General features: G+C 43.0%; 1 protein-coding gene across 1 annotated transcript in view; it reads left to right on the plus strand.

Annotated features, from left to right (window-relative positions):
* PHF2 (PHD finger protein 2) overlaps positions 1 to 20,804 on the plus strand; it is a 143,512-nt gene that overhangs the window by 88,912 nt on the left and 33,796 nt on the right. The window contains exons 5-11 of the mRNA XM_077821126.1: positions 2,152 to 2,293; positions 9,695 to 9,881; positions 10,490 to 10,652; positions 14,425 to 14,512; positions 15,684 to 15,790; positions 17,129 to 17,220; positions 20,496 to 20,585. Of these exons, the coding sequence (XP_077677252.1) occupies positions 2,152 to 2,293; positions 9,695 to 9,881; positions 10,490 to 10,652; positions 14,425 to 14,512; positions 15,684 to 15,790; positions 17,129 to 17,220; positions 20,496 to 20,585 (869 nt within the window). The remainder of the gene's footprint in view (positions 1 to 2,151; positions 2,294 to 9,694; positions 9,882 to 10,489; positions 10,653 to 14,424; positions 14,513 to 15,683; positions 15,791 to 17,128; positions 17,221 to 20,495; positions 20,586 to 20,804) is intronic.

Here is a 20,804-nt window from a genome sequence, read left to right on the forward strand (position 1 = left end):
TTAACAGTGCAATTAAAATGGCGATTAATTTTTTTAATCATTTGACAGCCCTAGTCCTGGCTGACTTCTACCATCTCACCATGTATCAGACATACAGCTAGACTGAGGCCCATACGAGGCAATCCAGTTTGCTCAGTTTAGCTTTATAGCAGTAGGTATTGTTAGGCGTTTTGTGGTTTCTATTGCTAATGATCGTTTGCATTACTTTGGTGATATTCTCCTGCTGTATCACTTTCCCGATCATCTGGTTGACTTCCTCAAGTTCTCTGCAGACTCCAGCCTGTTCAGACCTCTTCAGCACACACCTCAGAGTGATCACTTGGAGCCGTCCTGAAGGAGCTCTGAAACCACTGCAAAATTTGTTCTCCTTGCCTTCAAAGCCCTCATTCCTCCATCTGCCTCCAGACTCTTGTCTGCCCTTCCACCTCACCCAGTCCCTCTGCTACCCCACTTGCTTCCTTTCCCTCCTCTCCTCTGCCATGACTCTGCAGCTCCATCCTGTCTTATAAATACGGCAAAATCTGCCCCTTCTCCACTATAATCAATTAGCTGCCAACTACTGTATTAATGTATATTGTTACCAGCCCTCGGTGTTTCTCCGAGTATGCTGTCCCTCCCCAGCCTCATACCCTCGTCCCGTAACATGTCCATAGTTGTAATGGTTGTGTGCAGTGAGATAGTTGCACAAACAACAGTGTATTAAAATAGCCTTTAATTTACTGTAATTTCCATCCTCTCTAGTCTACTGGAAGCATAATTTTGCTTGTCTATCTGCTGTCCTTAGCAGATTGTATTGTTTGACCCGAGTGCTCCTTAGCATCTGCTGGCTTTCCCCCAGTCTCTAGCTAAAACAATCCACCCTCCCTACATACAAAAAGCTCTCTAATAAACAGCCAAAGAGAAGAGCAATACAGGCTGTGCAAGCTGGAACTGGTTTCTATAGAGAATGGGACAAAACAAATTTCTGGTGTAACATTAGTGTAATTTGGCTTTGATGGGGTTATATCAGGGAGGAATTTAGCCCATTGTTTCTAAGATTTTCCATAGGCCATAGAAGAGTCTATTTAAGAAGCAGCAGAGGAGAAAGTAATTTGTGCAAACTAAAGAGCCAGACAAGTTGTTACTGTGCTGACATTAGGCACTAAAAGCCGTGTTGTGACTAAATAACTGATTTATTCTGTATCTGCCAAAATGTGAAAGCTATAAACAGGGACATTGGGTGAGAAAATGAAGACTACACATTTAAATTCCACTGAAATATAAGTCAGTAGGGTCGCTTTTCAGGACAGCAGAATAGAGAAAATGTTAACTTGTTGGCTTAAAAATGGGCACTCATTAAGGATTGTTAGAGCTCCTGGGCCTGACTCTTCCCGCACTTACACCATTTGTACCCTGGTGCAGCTCCACCAGCTTCCGTCGCGTTACTCTTGGTTAGTGTTATCACTGGAGTTCTGAATCAGGTCCGATTTCTTTTAAATGAAATGCAGAATGAAGGTTCTGGTGACTTGTTTTCTGTGTTTGGGGAAAAGATGGATTTTTTGGGTAGTTTTAACAAAATGAACCAGAAAAAGTAAGACTCTTTTAGGTGCACCTGTTACTCAAAATGACTGTACTTTAGAAATGGGAACAATATTAGGGGGCTGATCTTTGTTGATAGCTAACATTTATTTCAGTTTGCCAACTTGAAAATTTATTAGAAAAATAATAGGAATAAGAAACAATTGGGAAATCAGTTGTGCTGTATAATATCCCTACTATCCTTGTATTATCCTTGTATGTTAGGAAAATATAAATGTTAGTTAATCGCATAGGGTTGGTTTAGCAGAGCTATTTCGCTGTGGATTTCCATAGGATTTTGATTAAGCTACTGTGGAAATTACACAATGAAATAAGTAGAGAGATTAAAACTAACTTAACACTCATCTTTTTCAGATAAAATCTTTTAAAATGAAAAGCTCAGAGGAGATAAGTACAAACACTATTGTTAATATAACCTTTAAGATTACACTGGTAAACATGAAACAGTTGGGAAATGCAGAAGTTAAGGTGCTTCTAGAAACTTTACTTCATCCACTCATTGTACATAATGGGTCCAGTCCTTCATTCCTAGTGATCTAAAACTCCCATTTTCTCTTGGCATTAATTCCTTAGGACCAGAAAGAAGTGTTGATGTCACTGATGTCACCAAACAGAAAGACTGCAAGATGAAGCTGAAGGAGTTTGTTGATTACTACTACAGTACCAACAGGAAAAGAGTTCTCAATGTAACTAACTTGGAATTTTCAGATACAAGGTAAGAGGGAATAATTGACCAGCCCACTCCACAGACCGTGGAACCATTCCCCCTGTAGAGTACGGTGTCCTAAAAGCTCTGTGAGATTTGCCTAGTGGAGTTTTGAGTCCCTTCTGGCCTCTCCTGCAGGTTTCTCTGCTGGAGGTGCTGTGACCTCAGCATACTGATTTCACAGTGGGTCTGATTCTCCACTGCCTTGCCCCTTGTGTGGTCAGTTAGGGCTTGTCAGCAGGGGAAAGTTTGACCTGTTATACCAATGAGATACAGTTATGCTGCTGTAACTCCCCATGTGGACACTCTTCTGGTATACTAGTGGCTTTTTTTTCAGTGTCACTTTAAACTCCTTCCCAAGTGACGTGAACTAAACTGAAAACGACCTGGGGAATTATACTGGTCTAATGATATCTTAAATTCACACCTTCAGTTATACCAATTTTTTTCCCCATGTAGACATGGATACTTATATGAAACAAGTCAAATATTGGCAGGAGGACAAAAGAAGAGATAAGGCAAAGGCATAATGAAACTGCAGAGAGATGTGTAGATTAACTAGGTCCTCCACATGAACTTCTCAAGGGATGTTGTGGGGAGGGAAGGTCTTATTTTCCAAGCTTGTTTCTGACACAATAGGAATCTTCTGTGATGTAAAAACTGTAATTGGAGAAAAGTTACAAATGTAAGATCTCTCCTGGACAAGGCTCTGTTTTTGTGTGGAGTATAGCACCAAGCGCATTATCAGTGCAAAATTAATAAACAACATTAGTGATTAGTGATAGTGCATCCCAACCTATCAGCCATGTGGATCCTCACAGGGAATTCTTCACTTCAAAAAAAGAGAGAGCAAATAAAGATCTTGTACTGTTGCTAAAGTGTTGAGCTGAAGTCTTTTTGCCTCTTGAATTGAGCTCACCACAATACTGAACCTGGCAGAAGCAAAATGCACTTTCAGGCTTTTTTTTTTTTTTTTTTAAATTAACAAAGCCAGAATAAAAAGGGGCGAATGGTCTTTGGAAATCTGCTGTAAGATAAAATTATCCGTAGCACCTGAGGTCCGTGGAACTTGGACTCCTTAGTCATGTTGGCACTTCTGAAAATGTTACCCTCAGTCTGTTTTCCTTGATTATATTTTTGTATGTGTCCCCAAGAGCACAGTACTAAAATGGTGAGTAGGCAAGCCCTTGATAGATATTTGGTAAAGCCATCCTAGGCACCTGTAGACACTGGACTAGATTCTGATTTCAGTACACTGGTACAAATTCAGTGCAACTCTACGCGGATTAAAAAATATACAGTGGAGTTATTCTGGTTTAATTTAGTTCAGGGTTTAATGAGAGCAGGGTTAAAGTGAATATAGTCTGGGGATTTTGTGGAGGGTGTGGATGCCTCTGGTTCAGTGTTTGCAGGTAATCTGTTATCTCTTTGACTCCAGGTCCGTCCTGATGTTGACCTTATGTGACAGTGACACTGACTTGAGCACAGGTGTTTAGTTGTCCCCGAATATGTATCCCTGCTACAGCACTGATTTGAAGCTAGCTGCAAAATTTAGTGTTTGAATGAATTTCAGTTTTAGAAACCTCAGAGGTGGGGAATCTCCCATTCTGCACTGTTTCATGTTGTGTTTTAGGCTCTTAACAGTCCCCTCTATATCTGAAAGTACAAATTACTGTTTTTTGGTTTATACAACCATATTCAGGACTTTGAGTGAGATTATACCCAGGAGTAGCTTCAGTGGGGGAGTTGAATTTATGTTATCCTGAACCTTATGCAGCCGCATGAATCCTTTAGATTTGCCTTGTACTCCTTCTGGGTAATCTAGACATGTATAAAGAAAATGTCACCAGGGAAAAGGACCCTTTATAAAGACCACATCACTACAGAGAAAATGTGATGAGCTCCAGCAGAAAAATAAACAGTTATGATTTTAGAAGAACATTCCATCTTGCTGAAAAGAAAGAAACAACAACAATAATTAACACAGACTAGAAAAAGGTGGAAAGATAATTGCATGTTCATTTCTTTTAATATCCAGAGATTTCTTGCCTGTGCTCTCTTGTATTTATTGTTTTAGCCCTGGTTTACACTACGAGTTTAGGTCGAATTTAGCAGCATTAGATTGATTTAACCCTGCACCCGTCCACACAATGAAGCCATTTTTATCGACTTATTGGGTTCTTAAAATCGATTTCTGTACTCCTCCCCGACGAGGGGATTAGCGCTGAAATCGACATCGCCAGGTCGAATTTGGATTAGTGTGGACGCAATTCGATGGTATTGTCCTTCGGGAGCTATCCCACAGTGCTCTCGTGTGACCATTCTGGACAGCACTCTTGGCTTGGATGCACTGGCCAGGTAGACAGGAAAAGCCCTGGGAATTTTTGAATTTCATTTCCTGTTTGGCTGGCGTGGCAAGCTGATCAGCACAGGTGACCGTGCAGATCTCATCAGCAGAGCTGACCATGGAGTCCCAGAATCTCAAAAGAGCTCCAGCATGGACCCAACGGGAAGTACTGGATCTGATCGCTGTATGGGGAGACGAATCAGAACTCCGTTCCAAAAGACGAAATGCCAAAATATTTGAAAAAATCTCCAAGGGCATGAAGGACAGAGGCTATCACAGGTACCTGCAGCAGTGCCGCGTGAAACTTAAGGAGCTCAGGCAAGCCTACCAAAAAACCCAAGAGGCAAACGCCCACTCGGGGTCAGAGTCCCAAACATGCTGCTTCTATGATGAGCTGCATGCCATTCTAGGGGGTGCCCCTACAACTACCCCACACCTGTACATGGACTCCTGCAAGGGAGTCTCATGCAACAGGGATGAGGATTTTGGGGACGAGGAAGATGAGGAGGAGGGGGAGGTTGAAGATCGCGCACACTAGGCAAGTGGAGAAACCATTCTCCCCCGACAGCCAGGAACTGTTTATCACCCTGGAGACAGTACCCTCCCAACCCAGGTTCCCGGAACTTGAATGCAGAGAAGCACCTCTGGTGAGTGTACCTTTGTAAATATAATACACGGTTTAAAAGCAAGCGTGTTTAATGATTAATTTGCCCTGAAGACTTAGGATGCATTCGCGGCCAGTACAGCTACTGGAAAAGTCTGTTAACGTGTCTGGGAATGGAGCAGAAATCCTCCAGGGACATCTCAATGAAGCTGTCCTGGAGGTGCTCCCAAAGCCTTTGCAAAAGGTTTCCGAAGAGTGCAGCACTTTACCATGGCAGGCCAATAGCACGTAGTCTGGAATCATTGCATAAGAAAGCATGGCAGCGTGTGGTCCTGGTATTTGCTGGCATTCAAGCAACATCTGTTCTTTATCTCTCTGAGTTATCCTCAGGAGAGTGATATCATTCATGGTCACCTGGTTGAAATAGGGGAATTTTATTAAGGGGACATTCAGGGGTGGCTGTTCCTGGTGGGCTGTTTGCCTGTGGCTGAAAAGAAATCATCCTTGCTGTTAGCCACGCAGCGAGGGGAGGGGTGAAGCAATCATCCCAGAGAATTGGGTGTGTGTGTGGGGGTTAATTGGGTTTGTGCTGCACGTTAACCTGAAAACATCAGCCCCTCCTTTTAAATGGCCAGTGTGTCTTTTTCAGTTTTACTCTCCCTTTTTTTCCTCCCGCAGCTGCAAATATTCAATGCTCTGACTAGCATCTCCGTCCCAGAGGCTAGTGCAGATAAGAAGGCAAGAAAACCGCACTCACCATGAAATGTTCTCTGAGCTCATGCAGTCCACCCAAACTGAAAGAGCCCAGCAGAATGTGTGGAGGCAGACAATGGCAGAGTTCAGGAAAGCACAAAATGAACTCAAGGACAGATGGCGGGAGCAACAGGAGAGGTGGTGGGATCAAGAGGAAAGGTGGCGGCAGCATGATGAGAGGTGGCAGGATGCAATGCTGAGGCTACTGGAGGATCAAACTGATATGCTCCGGCGTATGGTTGAAGTGCAGGAAAGGCACAGACCACCACTGCAGCCCCTGTGTAACCAACCGCCCTTCTCCCCAAGTTCCATAGCCTCCTCACCCAGATGCCCAAGAACGTGGTGGAGGGGGGGCCCTCTGGGCACCCAACCACTCCACCCGAGAGGACTGCCCAAGCAACAGAAGTCTGGCATTCAATAAGTTTTGAAGTGCAGTGTGGCCTTGTCCTTACCTCCTCCTCCACCCCTCTTGGGCTGCCTTGGCAGTTATCCCATTTGTGTGACGAATTAATAAAGAATGCATGAATCTGAAACAACAATGATTTGATTGCCTCTGCAAGTGGTGATCGAAGGGGGGAGGGGAAGGCAGTTGGCTTACAGGGAAGTAGAGTGAACCAAGGGGGCGGGTTTTCATCGAGGAGAAACAAACAGAATTGTCACACCGTAGACCTGGTCAGCCATGAAACTGGTTTTCAAAGCTTCTCTGATGCACAGCGTGCCCTGCTATGTTCTTCTAACCACCCTGGTGTCTGGCTGCACGTAATCAGTGGCCACGCCATTTGCCTCAACTTCCCACCCTGCCATAAACATCTCCCCCTTACTCTCACAGATATTGTGGAGCACACAGCAAGCAGTAATAACAATGGGAATATTGGTTTCACTGAGGTCTAACCAAGTCAGTAAACTGCGCCAGTGCTCTTTTAAACGTCCAAATGCACATTCTACCACCATTCTGCACTTGCTCAGCCTATAGTTGAACAGCTCCTGACTACTGTCCAGGGTGCCTGTGTGTGGCTTCATGAGCCATGGCATTAAGGGGTAGGCTGGGTCCCCAAGGATAACTATAGGCATTTCAACATCCCCAATGGTTATTTTCTGGTCTGGAAAGTAAGTTCCTTGCTGCAGCTGTTCATACAGACCAGAGTTCCTGAAGATGCAAGCGTCATGTACCTTTCCTGGCCATCCCACGTTGATGTTGGTGAAACGTCCCTTGTGATCCACCAGTGGTTGCAGCACCATTGAAAAGTACCCCTTTTGGTTTATGTACTGGCTGCCTTGGTCCCAAGATAGGGATATGTGTTCCGTCTATCGCCCCACCACAGTTAGGGAATCCCATTGCAGCAAAGCCATCCACTATGACCTGCACATTTCCCAGAGTCACTACCCTTGATAGCAGCAGCTCAGTGATTGCATTGGCTACTTGGATCACAGCAGCCCCCACAGTAGATTTGCCCACTCCAAATTGATTCCTGACTGACCGGTAGCTGTCTGGCGTTGCAAGCTTCCAGAGGGCTATCGCCACTCACTTGTGAACTGTGAGGGTTGCTCTCATCTTGGTATTCTTGCACTTCAGGACAGGGGAAAGCAAGTCACAAAGTTCCGTGGAAGTGCCCTTACGCTTGCGAAAGTTTCGCAGCCACTGGGAATCATCCCAGACCTGCAACACTATGTGGTCCCACCAGTCTGTTCTTGTTTCCCGGGCCCAAAATCGGCATTCCATGGCATGAGCCTGCCCTGTTGCCACCAGGATGGCCAAATTACCGGGGCCTGTACTTTGAGAGAAGTCTGTGTCCATGTCCTCATCCCTCTCATCACCGCGTTGCCGTCGCCTCCTCGCCTGCTTTTGCAGGTTCTGGTTCTGCATATACTGCATGATAATGCGTGAGGTGTTTACAATGCTCATAACTGCTGCGGTGATCTGAGCGGGCTCCATGCTTGTCGTGGTATGATGTATGTAGGAGAGCAGAGTTGCGGGGGAAGCGGTGGTTGGATGACCAGTTTTGAAGACCTACTGCACTGTCTGCTGCCAGGACACAACAGCTGAGTGGGTTGCACACTTGCCGTGGTATGGCGAGACAAGGGCAGCCGAGCAGAGTTGCAACGGAAGCGGCCCTGCGAGACCACCAGGAGAGCAGAGTGCCAGCGGAAGCGGTGGATGATGACAGTCATATAGAGGACCTGCAAGGTGGATTCATAGCATCAGGAGAGCATAGTGGCAGCGGAAGCGGTGGATGACGATGACGGTTAGCAGTCCTAATGCACCGTCTGCTGAAAGCAGTATGGCACCCGCATGGAAAAAAGGTGCAAAACGATTGTCTGCTGTTGCTTTCACAGAGGGAGGGGCGACTGACGACCAAAAACCACCTGTAACAATGTTTTTGCCCCATCAGGCATTGGGAGCTTAACCCAGAATTCCAATGGGTGGTGGAGTCTGCGGGAACTGTGGGATAGCTACCCACAGTGCAATGCTCTGAAAGTCGACGCTAACCTCGGTACTGTGGACACACTCCGCCGACTTAATGCGCTTAGTGCATTAGTGTGGGGACACACACAATCGACTGTATAAAATTGCTTTCTAAAAAATCGACTTCTATAAATTTGACCTAATTTCGTAGTGGAGACATACCCTTAGTGATTTAAGCTTGTTTCCACATAAAGAATCTAAAGTAATTTCAGAGTTCAATGATTATAAGTATTTTCAATAGGGATTTTACAGCTTTTCACTTTTAGGAGACAACAATGATGGGAGGTCTTTTATTCTCAGGATTGCTGGAGCCATCACTCATATGCTGCTGATTTAGACATCAACTACCAAATATTTTATTTCTTAACAAAGACCGTGACATTTTAATTGAATCTCACACTCCATCTTTCCCTGCCATTTTAACTGGAACAATGTTATCAGGCTCTGGCGGTGAGCATAAATGATATATGCCTGTCAAACGGGAGCATATAATTTTAGATTGATGTTCAGATGCTCTCATTTAAGTGACATTTTAAAGTGCCCTGTGTTGGAGAAACAAATATTTGTTCTAAGTATTGACCTGGTTTAAGTAAAAGGTTAATTTAGTTCGAGCGCTACATAGTCACTTTTTCAGTTCTTCATGTCAACTTGTGATTGAATGTGCTTGAATGATCTCCCTGAATAACACTTTCTCCTCATTTGAAGTTTTTGAGAAATCACTGAGACCAGAAGTGGCTCAAGCCCTCATTAATTGTATTAAGAATGGCCAGCTCACTTTGCCAAGAAAAGGAGTAATTTCTCAGCCCACCTGGACTCCTCCTATCCGTGACATCAAAATGTAACATGCCTACTGTATGCCACCATACAGTCACTAAACCTAAACATCACAATATTGACACTGTAAACCGTGAGCTAATTAAACAACATTAATAATGCCAGCAGCATAAGTCCACAGACCAGTAAAGGATCAGCATGTTTCATGAAGAGATTTAAATCCTGCCAACTTCTGCTTGTGAACATTTTTCAGCTTATTGTAAAAGTATAGTTTCCTTATGCCTGAAATATTCCAGATCAGGTTCTGATCTTAATTACTTTGCTCTAAATTCAGAATAACTCCATTGACAGGTATGGAGTTACTCCAGATTCAGATTGATGTAAAAGATCAGAATCCAGCCCTTTCCTTTCTGTACATGATGGTTATTTTGATCATTATTAAAAAGGTTTTTTATCCCCTCTGTTAAGAATGTCCAGTTTTGTAGAACCACCAGACATCGTTAAAAAGCTGTCTTGGGTGGAGAATTATTGGCCTGATGATGCTCTGCTGGCAAAACCAAAAGTGACCAAGTACTGCCTGATATGTGTGAAGGACAGCTACACAGATTTTCACATAGACTCTGGAGGGGCATCGGCTTGGTACCACGTGCTGAAAGTAAGGAGTTACATTTTACTTCCATTTAATAACCAATTTAATTCTTAGACCATCATGAAACACTTCGGAGCTCTTTGGCTAAGGTAAAGTGTAACCAGGTCCTCAACTGTTGTAACTCAGTGTAGCGCCATTAATTGGTGCTATGCCAGTTTACACCAAGGATATGGCCCATAATGTATAAATTGTCTAAATCTTCTCTTTCAGAGCACTCTAATTTAAGGATTAATTAGTTAATGTTTGTGCAGTACTTTCTAAATTTAAATCTCTCTATAAAGTTTAAATGTTATTAGTATTATTCTGTTCTGCTGTTACTCTGATACAGTAGGTCTTTTCCATCTGTCACTAATATGATCCCAAAGTCTGAGCAATTATCTACTAATAATGAACTTTGTACATGTTTGTATATAAACACATGATCCTTTTTTAAAAAACTTCTTAGACTGTATGTGATTCCGTTTTCTGTCATGTTACTATACTGGGATTCTATTCAAAATCGTCTAGCAAACCTTATTTAAAGTGTGTTAAAATATGCAGTCCAACAGCCATTCTGTTGCAGTTTCATTTGGTTTGGATGTTTGTTGCTAGCTGCATTTTTTTTTTCAATTCAGGGAGAAAAGATATTTTATCTCATCAAACCGGCCTCTGCAAACATTTCCCTGTATGAACGCTGGCAGTCAGCAGCAAATCACAGTGAGATGTTCTTTGCAGACCAAGTGGATAAATGTTATAAATGCACAGTTAAGCAAGGACAAACGCTCTTTATCCCATCAGGTGAGTAGGTTGCTAAAGGTGTTCTGTGTAGAGTATTCCCTGGAATATTAAGAACAAGTGCTGCTTTGTGCGTGCAAGCTTTGCCTAATTATAAATTATTCTCTTCTCTGGGGAAAAATGGTATTTCGTGTGCTTACTCGGTTGGCCTCATCAGATGAAGCACAGATTCTGTGTGCCTTGCTTTATTGTCATTTACATGGTGCATACTGAACAGCAGATATTATCGTAATTTAAACCAGAGATCCTTATTACTTGTCTGTCATTTCAATGATGTTCAGCGAGTATTCTGCTCTAACCGAGCTCCATGTTCCTCTCTGCCTTCCATGTCAAAAGGATGGGGTGGGAAGAAAAATTAACAGAGGTCTCAGTGCAGGAAGTCTGTCTATTTTAGGTATTTGTGTGGCCCCCTTTACCATAGGGTCTGACCACCTCATGCTCTATAGAGTATTTATCCTCACAACACCCCTGTGAGGTAGGAAAGTATTTTCCCAATAAGGAACTGAGACATAGCGGCTGCATGACTCTCCCAAGGTCACACACATGGAGTTTGTGGCAGGGCTGGAAATTGAACCTGGGTCTCCCAAATCCATGGCTAGCACTCGAACCACTGGGCCACCTGGGAAAGCGCACTCATTCAAGGCAGCAGTTCTGCATGCTTTTCTGAATCAGGAGTGCAGGTCGAGAAGCAGAACCTCCATGGTGCATGCAGTCCCCCTGAGAAATTTGAAAAATGTTGACCACTTCTATAGTGCTGACTTCCCTAGTGCTGTGGAGATGCAAAGGAAGGCAGACTCTGGCCAAAGAATATTGTACTGTACCAATATTTAAAAGGAGTAAACTCCCGGGAGAGAGAGAGAGGAATTATTTAGGATGATCTAGGAGTAATTGGGTTGAGTTAAGCAAAGGAGTGTTTTGTCTGAACATCATGAACATTTTATAAGGGTGAAATCTATTCATCTGTTGAAAAGCCTCCCAAAGGCAGTGACGGAAGACATTTAAAACGGGACTGGACAAAGCATTAGAAAATATACCTCAGGGGACAATCCTGCACTGTTACAGGGATGGACTAAGTGATCTATTAAGTTTCTTCCATCACTAATTTGGACCGTTCTGTGAAACAGAAATATTCAGATTGAACAGAGATATTTAGAGGCCTTAATTTCATTAATAAGAATTTCTATAAAACCACCTAGCAGCTCTGAAGAAAATTTTTTAATATAATATATATAATGTTAATATTTGTATTACACATTTGAGACATCCTAAAACGAGTTGCATGGCATTCTGTCATGAATTAAGACACCAGAACTGATTCAAGAGAATAGTAATAGATTCAGAGAGTTTATGAAGGCCAGAAGGGAACATCAGATCATCCAGGCTGACCTTCTGTATAGCACAGACAGTTACATTTCCCCCAGTCACCTCTGTATTGAGCCCAGTCATGTGTTCGGCTAAAGTATGTCTTCCAGAAAGGCGCCAAGTCTTGACATGAAGATATGAAAAAATGCAAAATCCCTCCCTTCCCTTTGTAGAATGTTCCAGCAGATGATCACCCTCACTATTAAAAATTGGTGCCTTATTTCTAATTTGAATTGGTCTGGCTTCTGTGTCCAGCCCCTGGTTTTTGTTCCACCATTCTGCACTAGAGTAAAGAACCCTTTAGTACCTTGTGTTTTCTCCCTGTGCAAGTACTTAGTTATATACTGTCATCAAGTCACCTGTCCATCTTCTTTTTGAGAAGCGAAACAGATCGCATGCTGGAAGTCCTTCACTGCAAGGCCCTTTCTCCAGCCCTCAAATGATTTTGGGGGCTCTTTTCTGCACCATCTCCAATTGTTCAACGTCCTTTGTAATGTGGACACTGAACTGTACTCAGTATTCCAATATTGGTCTCACCAACGCTGTCTACAGAGGTAAAATCGCCTCTGTACTCCTCCTCACTACCCCCCTGTTTATACATCCCGGGGTCCCATAAGCCCTTGTTGGCATTGTATTTGGGAGCTCATGCTGAGTTGCTTGGCCACTGGGGTATGTCTGCATTGCAGTAAAAACCCTGTGGCACCGAGTCTCAGAGCCTGAGTCTGCTGTCTTGGCGTTGCGGGGCTAAGAATTGCAATGCAGACTTTCAGGCTTGGGCTGGAGCCACAGGCGCCAACTTTACAATGTGTTGACCCGTGGCTCTGCCCCAGGCCCCACCCCCACTTCACCCCTCCCCCAAGGTCCCACCCTGCCTCTTCCTGCCCCCGCTCCACGCCTCTCCCCGCCCAATTCCGCCCCCTCCCCCGAGGTGCTAATTGGTGGGACACCGGCAGGCAGGAGGTGTTGTGGGAAGTTCTGACAGGGGGGCTGCCAGTGGGTGCTCTGCACCCACCATTTTCTCCCCATGGGTGCTCCAGCCCTGGCCTATGGCTAGAGCCCTGGTTCTGAGACCTAGTCCCCTCGTGGGGTCTCAGAGGCCAGGTGCCAGCCTAAGCATGAATGTCTACACTGCAATTTTAAGCCCTGTGAGCCTGAGTCAGCCACCATTGCCGTCGGTCTCTTATGGCAGTGTAGACACACCCTTAGACTCCTAAGTCCTTTTCAGAGTCTTTGTTTTCCTATGATACTGGGGAGCTAAGGGTCTGTGTCTCTGGCCATTGTTCCACTCCAGCCCATAGACTGGAGAAGCAGTTGCCTGAATGCTGCACTATACATTCAAACCCTAGCTGCAGATTGTGGATGGTAGATTTTGCTTTTTCAACCCCCATATTCTCAGCACCGGCATCTTTATAGAGATGCAGCCTGATGAGAAGTAGCATGGTCCAGTGGATGGGACACTGCACTGGGTTTCATGAGATCTGGATTCTACTCATGGTTCTACCTCAGACCTGCTTGTGCCTCTTTCCCTCCCCATGCCTCAGTTTCCCCTCCACCCCTTTAGACAGTCAGCTCTTTGGGGCAGGGATTCTCTCTCTCTGTTTATACAGTGCCTCGAACAATGGGGCTCCTATTTGAGTTGGCATGTCTCGGTGCTGCAGTAAGACAAACAATTATTAATAATATTTATCCTGGTACTCATGCTTTACAGGCAGCATCCAGAGCACCCATTTCTTTCTCTGTGTGTAGTCAGAATTAATTACGCACTTGAATTTTTTTGCTTTGACCATAAAAAAGTAGAAAGTAGGTGTTTTCCTGATGACCATATGTGAAACTGTCTGGCGGAGTAAACACTGAGCAGTTTACAGGATCCCTATGTGAGGGGGTTCAATTGGGAGCAGCTTTTTGGTATGAAAATAAAATATTTGGAAAACACCTGTTCATAGCACCACGCTTGAAGCCCTTATCAGGAGTTGTCAACACTTGGGGTTTTTTACACTTGATGGTCTGAAAACAGGTACTGTTCTGTTCCTGCTGTTTTTCAGAGTAACAGTAAAACAGTCGCTCTCTGACTGATCTGTGCAACATCTTCTCTCTCTCTCTCTGATCTTGCTGCAAGTGAATTAGCAAGACTCCCCTGGGAGATGAAGGTGCTCCGCATGTTACAGGATCAGGCCCTTATGTACAATGTAAACAGCGGGGGCTAATTCAGCCCTGATTTAAGCACGTGCAACTCTATTTACTACAACAGAATAACCCTTGCTTACTAAAAGGGCTGGAATGGGCCCATGATCTGGATGGCCACACAGGAAGTAAGATACTACATGGACTGCAGCAGCATGCTGTTACAAGTTACCAGTGATAACAATTCCAGGTTTTACTCAAAGTGTCTCTTTTATTTCTCTGTCTTTCACAGGTTGGATTTATGCAACTCTCACACCTGTAGACTGCCTAGCATTTGCGGGACATTTTCTACATAGCCTAAGTGTTGAAATGCAGATGAGGTACTTTGTCTGTGTTTTCAGCTTTTCCTTATCAATTTTATCTGTACTTTGATTTCAGATTGAGGTTCTGTATTTGGAATCACTTGTTGATTTGGAGTCTGAAATTTTGGTTCAGGGCTAATTTTAGTTGTAAGGAACTTAAGATTTCCTTTACAGGTCAAACAGACCATGAATTGAGCAATACTCTCTTTTAAGAATTAGCTTGAATATTTAATATTTATGTCCCCATGTATGTTATGGGCCAAATTAGAAGCAATGCAAAAGTTAGACCCTTCCGCTTTCTTAAACTCATTCATACTTAGACTCCTCAAGACATTATTTACCCTCAATCTAATTAAATGCAAGGGTATCTAAGGGTGTGTCTGCACTTTAATTGTTGGGTGAATTGCAGCATGTGTAGACACATCCAGGGTAGCTCCAATCTGGCTCAGTGGTGTATTGGTAAAAAAAGAAGTGGGTGAATTAACCTAAACTAAACTCCATGTTCCCCAAACAAGAAGTAAGTGGGTAAACTCTCTTTAGCCATATTTACCCTCAACTATGCTACCGATCTAGCTAGTTCACATTCCAATAGTGATGAGGCCACCACATCATGGACTTCAATGTGGGCTAGCTGCCCGAGTAATTACCCAGGGCTCCAAGTGGGCTTGTCACAGCCTGCTGTGAAGTGTGTGCTGCCATGGCTTCACTGTTATCAGTTTATGAGCTAGCTAGGTATGTCTATACATGCTGCATACATACTCCTTGGTTGCAGTGTAGACATACAGTACGTTGTTTTAATTTACGCACGAGGGCACCAGAAGAAAAGAGATATGTTACATTACTGTGGGAGATGTACCTTACAACACACTGTGCACCCTTCTGAATATGGCCTTCTAACTGCCCAGCTGGAGACCTTACCAAGTGTAAAGTAAAGGTCTGTTCTGAGGTCAGACAAATCGTGCAATGAGACCATTTTCCATCCTTAATTTACTGTTTCTTTTTACTTGTGTTATTTTAATGTTGTGTTTTAGGATTGATTCCAGCCTAGTTGATTAAAAAATACAAATCTGGGAAATAAATCCATAAGACGTTTGCATTCTAATGTGTCAATGAGCTATACGTTTCTTTTCACTTGTAATGCTGCTTGCAGTCCATTACACTTAAAGTGCATTCTTGCTTTGTATCACAGAGCGTACGAAGTGGAAAGGCGGTTGAAAATTGTCAGCCTAACCCAGTTTCCAAACTTTGAAACAGCATGTTGGTATATGGGAAAGCATCTGCTGGAGACATTCAAAGGTAGAACACTGTTCCATGCACTCTGTTTTCTCAGCTGTGGTTATGTGAGGATAGAGTTATCATTATTTTCCGTTGATGTGCAAGCCAAAAGATGGACAGAGGCCAAAATCACCAGTTCTTGATCTAGCAGAATCAAGTCTTTGCATTTTACCTAAGATACCAACAGAAGGTAAAGATAAATGTGCTTAGCTGGTGTGTAGGCTAAAAGAACATATACAAATTCGGAAAGTACTGACCTACTAGTACAGCCATGTCAGGTCACCATCTTCTAATACAGTAATTTCCCCCCAAATCATTTAAAGGGATTATTACATTTTGTAGTGCAGAGAGGAGCCTCTCTCTGTCTCTTATCTATGCTAAAGCCCCTAAACAGTTTAGCAGAGTTGAAGACAGAGCTGAGTTGTATCACAGGGCAACGGCATTGTAAGGTAGTATCGCTTTTCCAGAGAGTCTGAGTGCCAGATTTGCAGTCATGCCCTATGCTCTGCCAAATTCTGCCGACCTTAGATTGAGTAGTGACTCATTTCTCAAGTGCTCCATTGATTTTAACAGAACTACTTCTACAACAAGTTGCTAATTACCTGGTTGTAAGGGCAGCAGAATCCGGTCACTTGGTAATGTCAATGTGACCTTCACAGATGCTGAAAAGTAAAGTTTTCTGGGAGCACAAGAGCTGCTGAACTGGATTGCTTCAAAGTTAACAGACACATTATATACATAGATACCACACACACGTTTTATTTACTGTAATTATTTTGCTCTTCATCTTAATTTCTTGCCACAGCATCATCTGGCGAGAGAGAAACACAGAGATTTTTTTAAATAAATAAAATAAATGGATATAATTTAAATAAGTAAGACCAAAGTTTCATTTGCATGTGGGCTTCAACGGGGTCTCCTTTTGACTTAGCTATGAACAAAACTATAATGAGCAGAATTATTTGGGGTACCTTATATCTCCAAAACAACAGATAAATTGTTTGCCTGATGAAAGCAGTGTGTTATGTTATAGGCATCTAATCTGTGGCAGCCCTCTTTAATGAAGTATTTTAGATACCAGTTTTTTTATTCAGAGTGACCAGTATCATTTAATTCTAGCAGAAATAAAAGAGAGCAGCAGATATACAAAGTAAGGGCCTGATTTAAAGTCCGCCAAAGTCAATGAGAGTCTGAGCACTAAGGTAAACCACAAACATTTGTGTCCTAAGACCAGTGTTTGTGGCTCCAAATACCTCCTCACCTCCCACCTCAGTGCACAGCTAGACATTTTTAGTAAAGAATTTTAAATAGAAAATTGGCCACCATGGTTGAATATTATTGAATATTTCCTTTGCTTAGGTTTGCACAAAGCTGGGCAGCAGCCTCCTTCTCATTTAGTCCAAGGGGCAAAAATTCTTAATGGTGCTTTCAGGTCGTGGACTAAAAAACAGGTAGGAAAATGTCTTTTTTTTTTTTTAATATCCTGTTTCATTGCTTTGTGTTGTAGCAAGAACAAAGAATAGGACAGAAGAACAAAAATAGCGTCCATGTAGCAAAATCAGTAATCCTAGTTTCTTGGAGAGAGAGAGAGATAGGGGCTTATATTATTAGTGGCGCAGCTGGTAGCCTGAGATACTAAAAGTCAGGCAGATAATTATGTGCATAAAAGTGTCCCTGCTTCTTGAAAACCAAGATGAATTGACAACAAGCTGCACACCTTGGAGCTAGAGAAGACTTCAAAAGATTGGAGACCTTGCAGGCCCGAATTTCCTCTCAAATACACCAGTTGTAGCTCAACTGGCCTCTGTGAAGTTACTCTTGATTTACACCCGTGTTAAGTGAGAGGACAGGAGCTTTAGCGAGGAGGCAGAACTCCGCTGTTCAATCACAAAACAGGATCAATAGAAACACTAGCCCTGCAAGTTTCCTCAAATGGTATGGTCTGCTCATCCAGTGTAGCTCAGCCCTAATTGAGTGGAACCATTTGCAGAGGTACAAGGCTAGTTGGGTCTCCATACTCAGTCAGTCCTTGGCTTTTCTGATGAGTCTGCCAACTGTGCGTCACTTGTGCTGATGGTGTTGTGATGAAGTCTGCTGAGCAGAACTAACACCACCAGTCATTGCTCACAGGCCACCCAACAAACGTCAAATGGACATAACTTTCATAAACTACTGACCTGGTATATAGTTGAACCATATATAGAAGAAAAAGGCATCATATTCCATCACCAATCCTCTGACCTTTAGTTTCTAAGAGACACCGTGTTTAAAGGGGAGCCCCATTATGAGTGATCCCAGTAATCACTGTTTTCTTCTTTTAATCAGTCTAATTCCTTTTGGTTTTTAATTTTATGCATTTTTTTCCTTGATGTAACTCTTGAGGATAGGGTCAGAAATACATCGATGTAAACACTACTCGACACTTTCTGACATCTTTTCTTGGTTGCCGTAAATCAGAGCAGCTCCATTGAAGTCAATGGTGATACTCCCATTTACACCAGATAAACATCTGGCCTGGTACCTTCTTTTAGTGTAGGAGTTAAAGATATCTGCCATGCTGAAAACTTGTCAGGAGGAGAGTTTATGAGCGAGTGGTGCCTACAACCAATATACAGACTTGTACTGCAGTTACAAATGTCTCGGAAGAGGCTACTACAAATGATCCTGTCTGTCTGTGGAAGTCGTCTCAACAGGTGGGAACTTCAAGGGGAAGGGCACACCTCTTCTGAGAGAGATAAGGCTGTGCACACATTCTGGTGGTCCCCACAAGGACAAACGTTTAGAGAGATGCAAACTGAAAAGAAGAAGGGAGCGGGTCAATCCAGAGAAAAATGGAATTTCTAGCTCCAGTCAGTTTTTGCTTTCTTCTGCTTTGGCTTCTTGCTTCTAACTAAGAAAAGCAACAGGAATTGTAATCAGGAATGCATATTGTCAGAGCAACTCCGCCTCACTTATATTGCTGCAACTCATTAAAGTTCAGTTATGATTTCATGGGTCACACCTAATATTGTTTCCATCTATAAATAGTTTATAAAGGGTTAATGAATGATTAATTGATGTCATAAGCATGTCACAGCCATGAGTAGTATGTTCGTATAGGTGATTATAAGCATATCAATAGATGTTATTAATGGTTTTAAGCCAGAGTAATAAGCCACCCTTTGATCTGTTGGATTCTGTAATAATTCATTAACTTATGAAGCTGTCATTTACTCATTGATTTATCCTTTATGAGCTATTTGGAACCTTAATATAAAGTGTGACTGTTTCATAATTGTTCCTACATAGAATTGATTTACTTGTTCCATGTCTCTTAAGATTAGCTGCTGAATTTCCAAGTACATCACAGCATACCTGTAGGGTCACAATTAGGGAACCTGCAGCAGGGATTGACAGATGTAGGGTCAGATTTTCAGACACTGGGCTCTGTTCTGGCAGGGCGTGAGCAACGGAGGGCTCAAGTTTGTACATAGAATTTAGATCAGTTAGATGTCTGTGCCTTATTTGCATCCAATCAGCCCACAGCAATGGAAGACTGGTTAATGCCGAGCTCAAACTTTGGTCCTTAGTAACCTGCAGTCCATGTCCTCTGGGTGTCAGAGCGGACTCTGGTTTGGAAGTTCTCTCCTCACTGTCAACCTATTTACTTGTCTACCAAAGTGGCTCTCAATCTTTCCAGACTACTGTACCCCTTTCAGGAATCTGATTTGTCTTGCGTACCCGCAGGTTTCACCTCACTTAAAAACTACTTGCTTACAAAATCAGACATAAAAATACAGAAGTGTCACAGCACGCTATTACTGAGAAATTGCTGACTTTCTCGTTTTTTACTGTATAAGTATAAAATAAATCAATTGGAATATAAATATTGTACTTACATTTCAGCGTGAGACCTGGGCCTGGTTTTCACTTGCCAGCTTTGTCTGAAACCTGAGCCCCGGGCGGCAGGGCTGAAGCTTGCAACTTAGCTTTGTGGGGTCCCTGTGGTGCAGGGTCCTGGGAATTGACCTGCTCGCCACCCCCTAATGTCAGCCCTGCACTTGTGATCCCTCTAAACCTGTCCCATGACCCCCCAGGAACTGCAACCCCCAGGTTGAGAAACACTGATCTAGATGAGTTGAGTACCCCTGGAAGACCTCTGAGTACCCTCAGGGGTATGTGTACCCCTGGTTGAGAACCACTGGTCAACCTGGTAAGCAGATATGAAATAGTGGGATAAAAAAAGTGCAAACAAGTAATAATTTATAGGGGTCTGGTGCAGTTATTGACATCAGAGCTTGGGATGTTATAACATGGCATGCGAGTACAAATTTCATTAGCTCCCAACCCACTCCGGCAGCAAGGGATTCACCTATTATCCTCAATTAAGATACTCTTCTGAGATGTTCTCTACCCAGTCTTCTGGGTGAAGCTGTAGGAAATGAACTTATCAAAAGAAGGCACAGAGGGAGGAAAGAAAGGAAGTGCTCCAGTTGTAAAATCACACATGCTATCTGAAAAGAACTATTGATTTTATAAGTACTTATCCATAGGGAGCAGAAGTAACACACTGACAGGGTAACAACATATTTGTCTCTTAGTTGAACTGAATCATCTAATGTTGTTTGTGTTACTTGAGCTGAACAAATAGAAAAAATATAGATGGGTCAGTTGACAAGTCTTTTGATTGTGTGTGAGAATAATATTAAGGGCGTGAAAACAGCACAGTGGCTGTGTTTTGTTTTAGGCTCTAGCCGACCATGAAGATGAACTCCCGGAACATTTTAAACCAGCACAACTTATCAAGGACCTTGCCAAAGAAATAAGATTAAGTGAGGTTTGTGTTCTTTCCATAATATTAACTACATCATGCATTTTTCGTAAACTGCAGCATAAAATAGAGGATTATTGAAATAAGTGAATTGCTTTCTCATTACATTCCTATCAGGAAAATTAATGGGAAATTTAGGAACAGTGATGTTAAGGCATTCTCTCTCCTGTGCTGATTGGCTGTTTGCTCCGAACCCCCTTTTACCTTGCCTCACAGTCTCTTCCT

Source organism: Eretmochelys imbricata, chromosome 7, assembly GCF_965152235.1.
Source record: "Eretmochelys imbricata isolate rEreImb1 chromosome 7, rEreImb1.hap1, whole genome shotgun sequence".
Classification (NCBI taxonomy): Eukaryota; Metazoa; Chordata; order Testudines; family Cheloniidae; genus Eretmochelys; species Eretmochelys imbricata.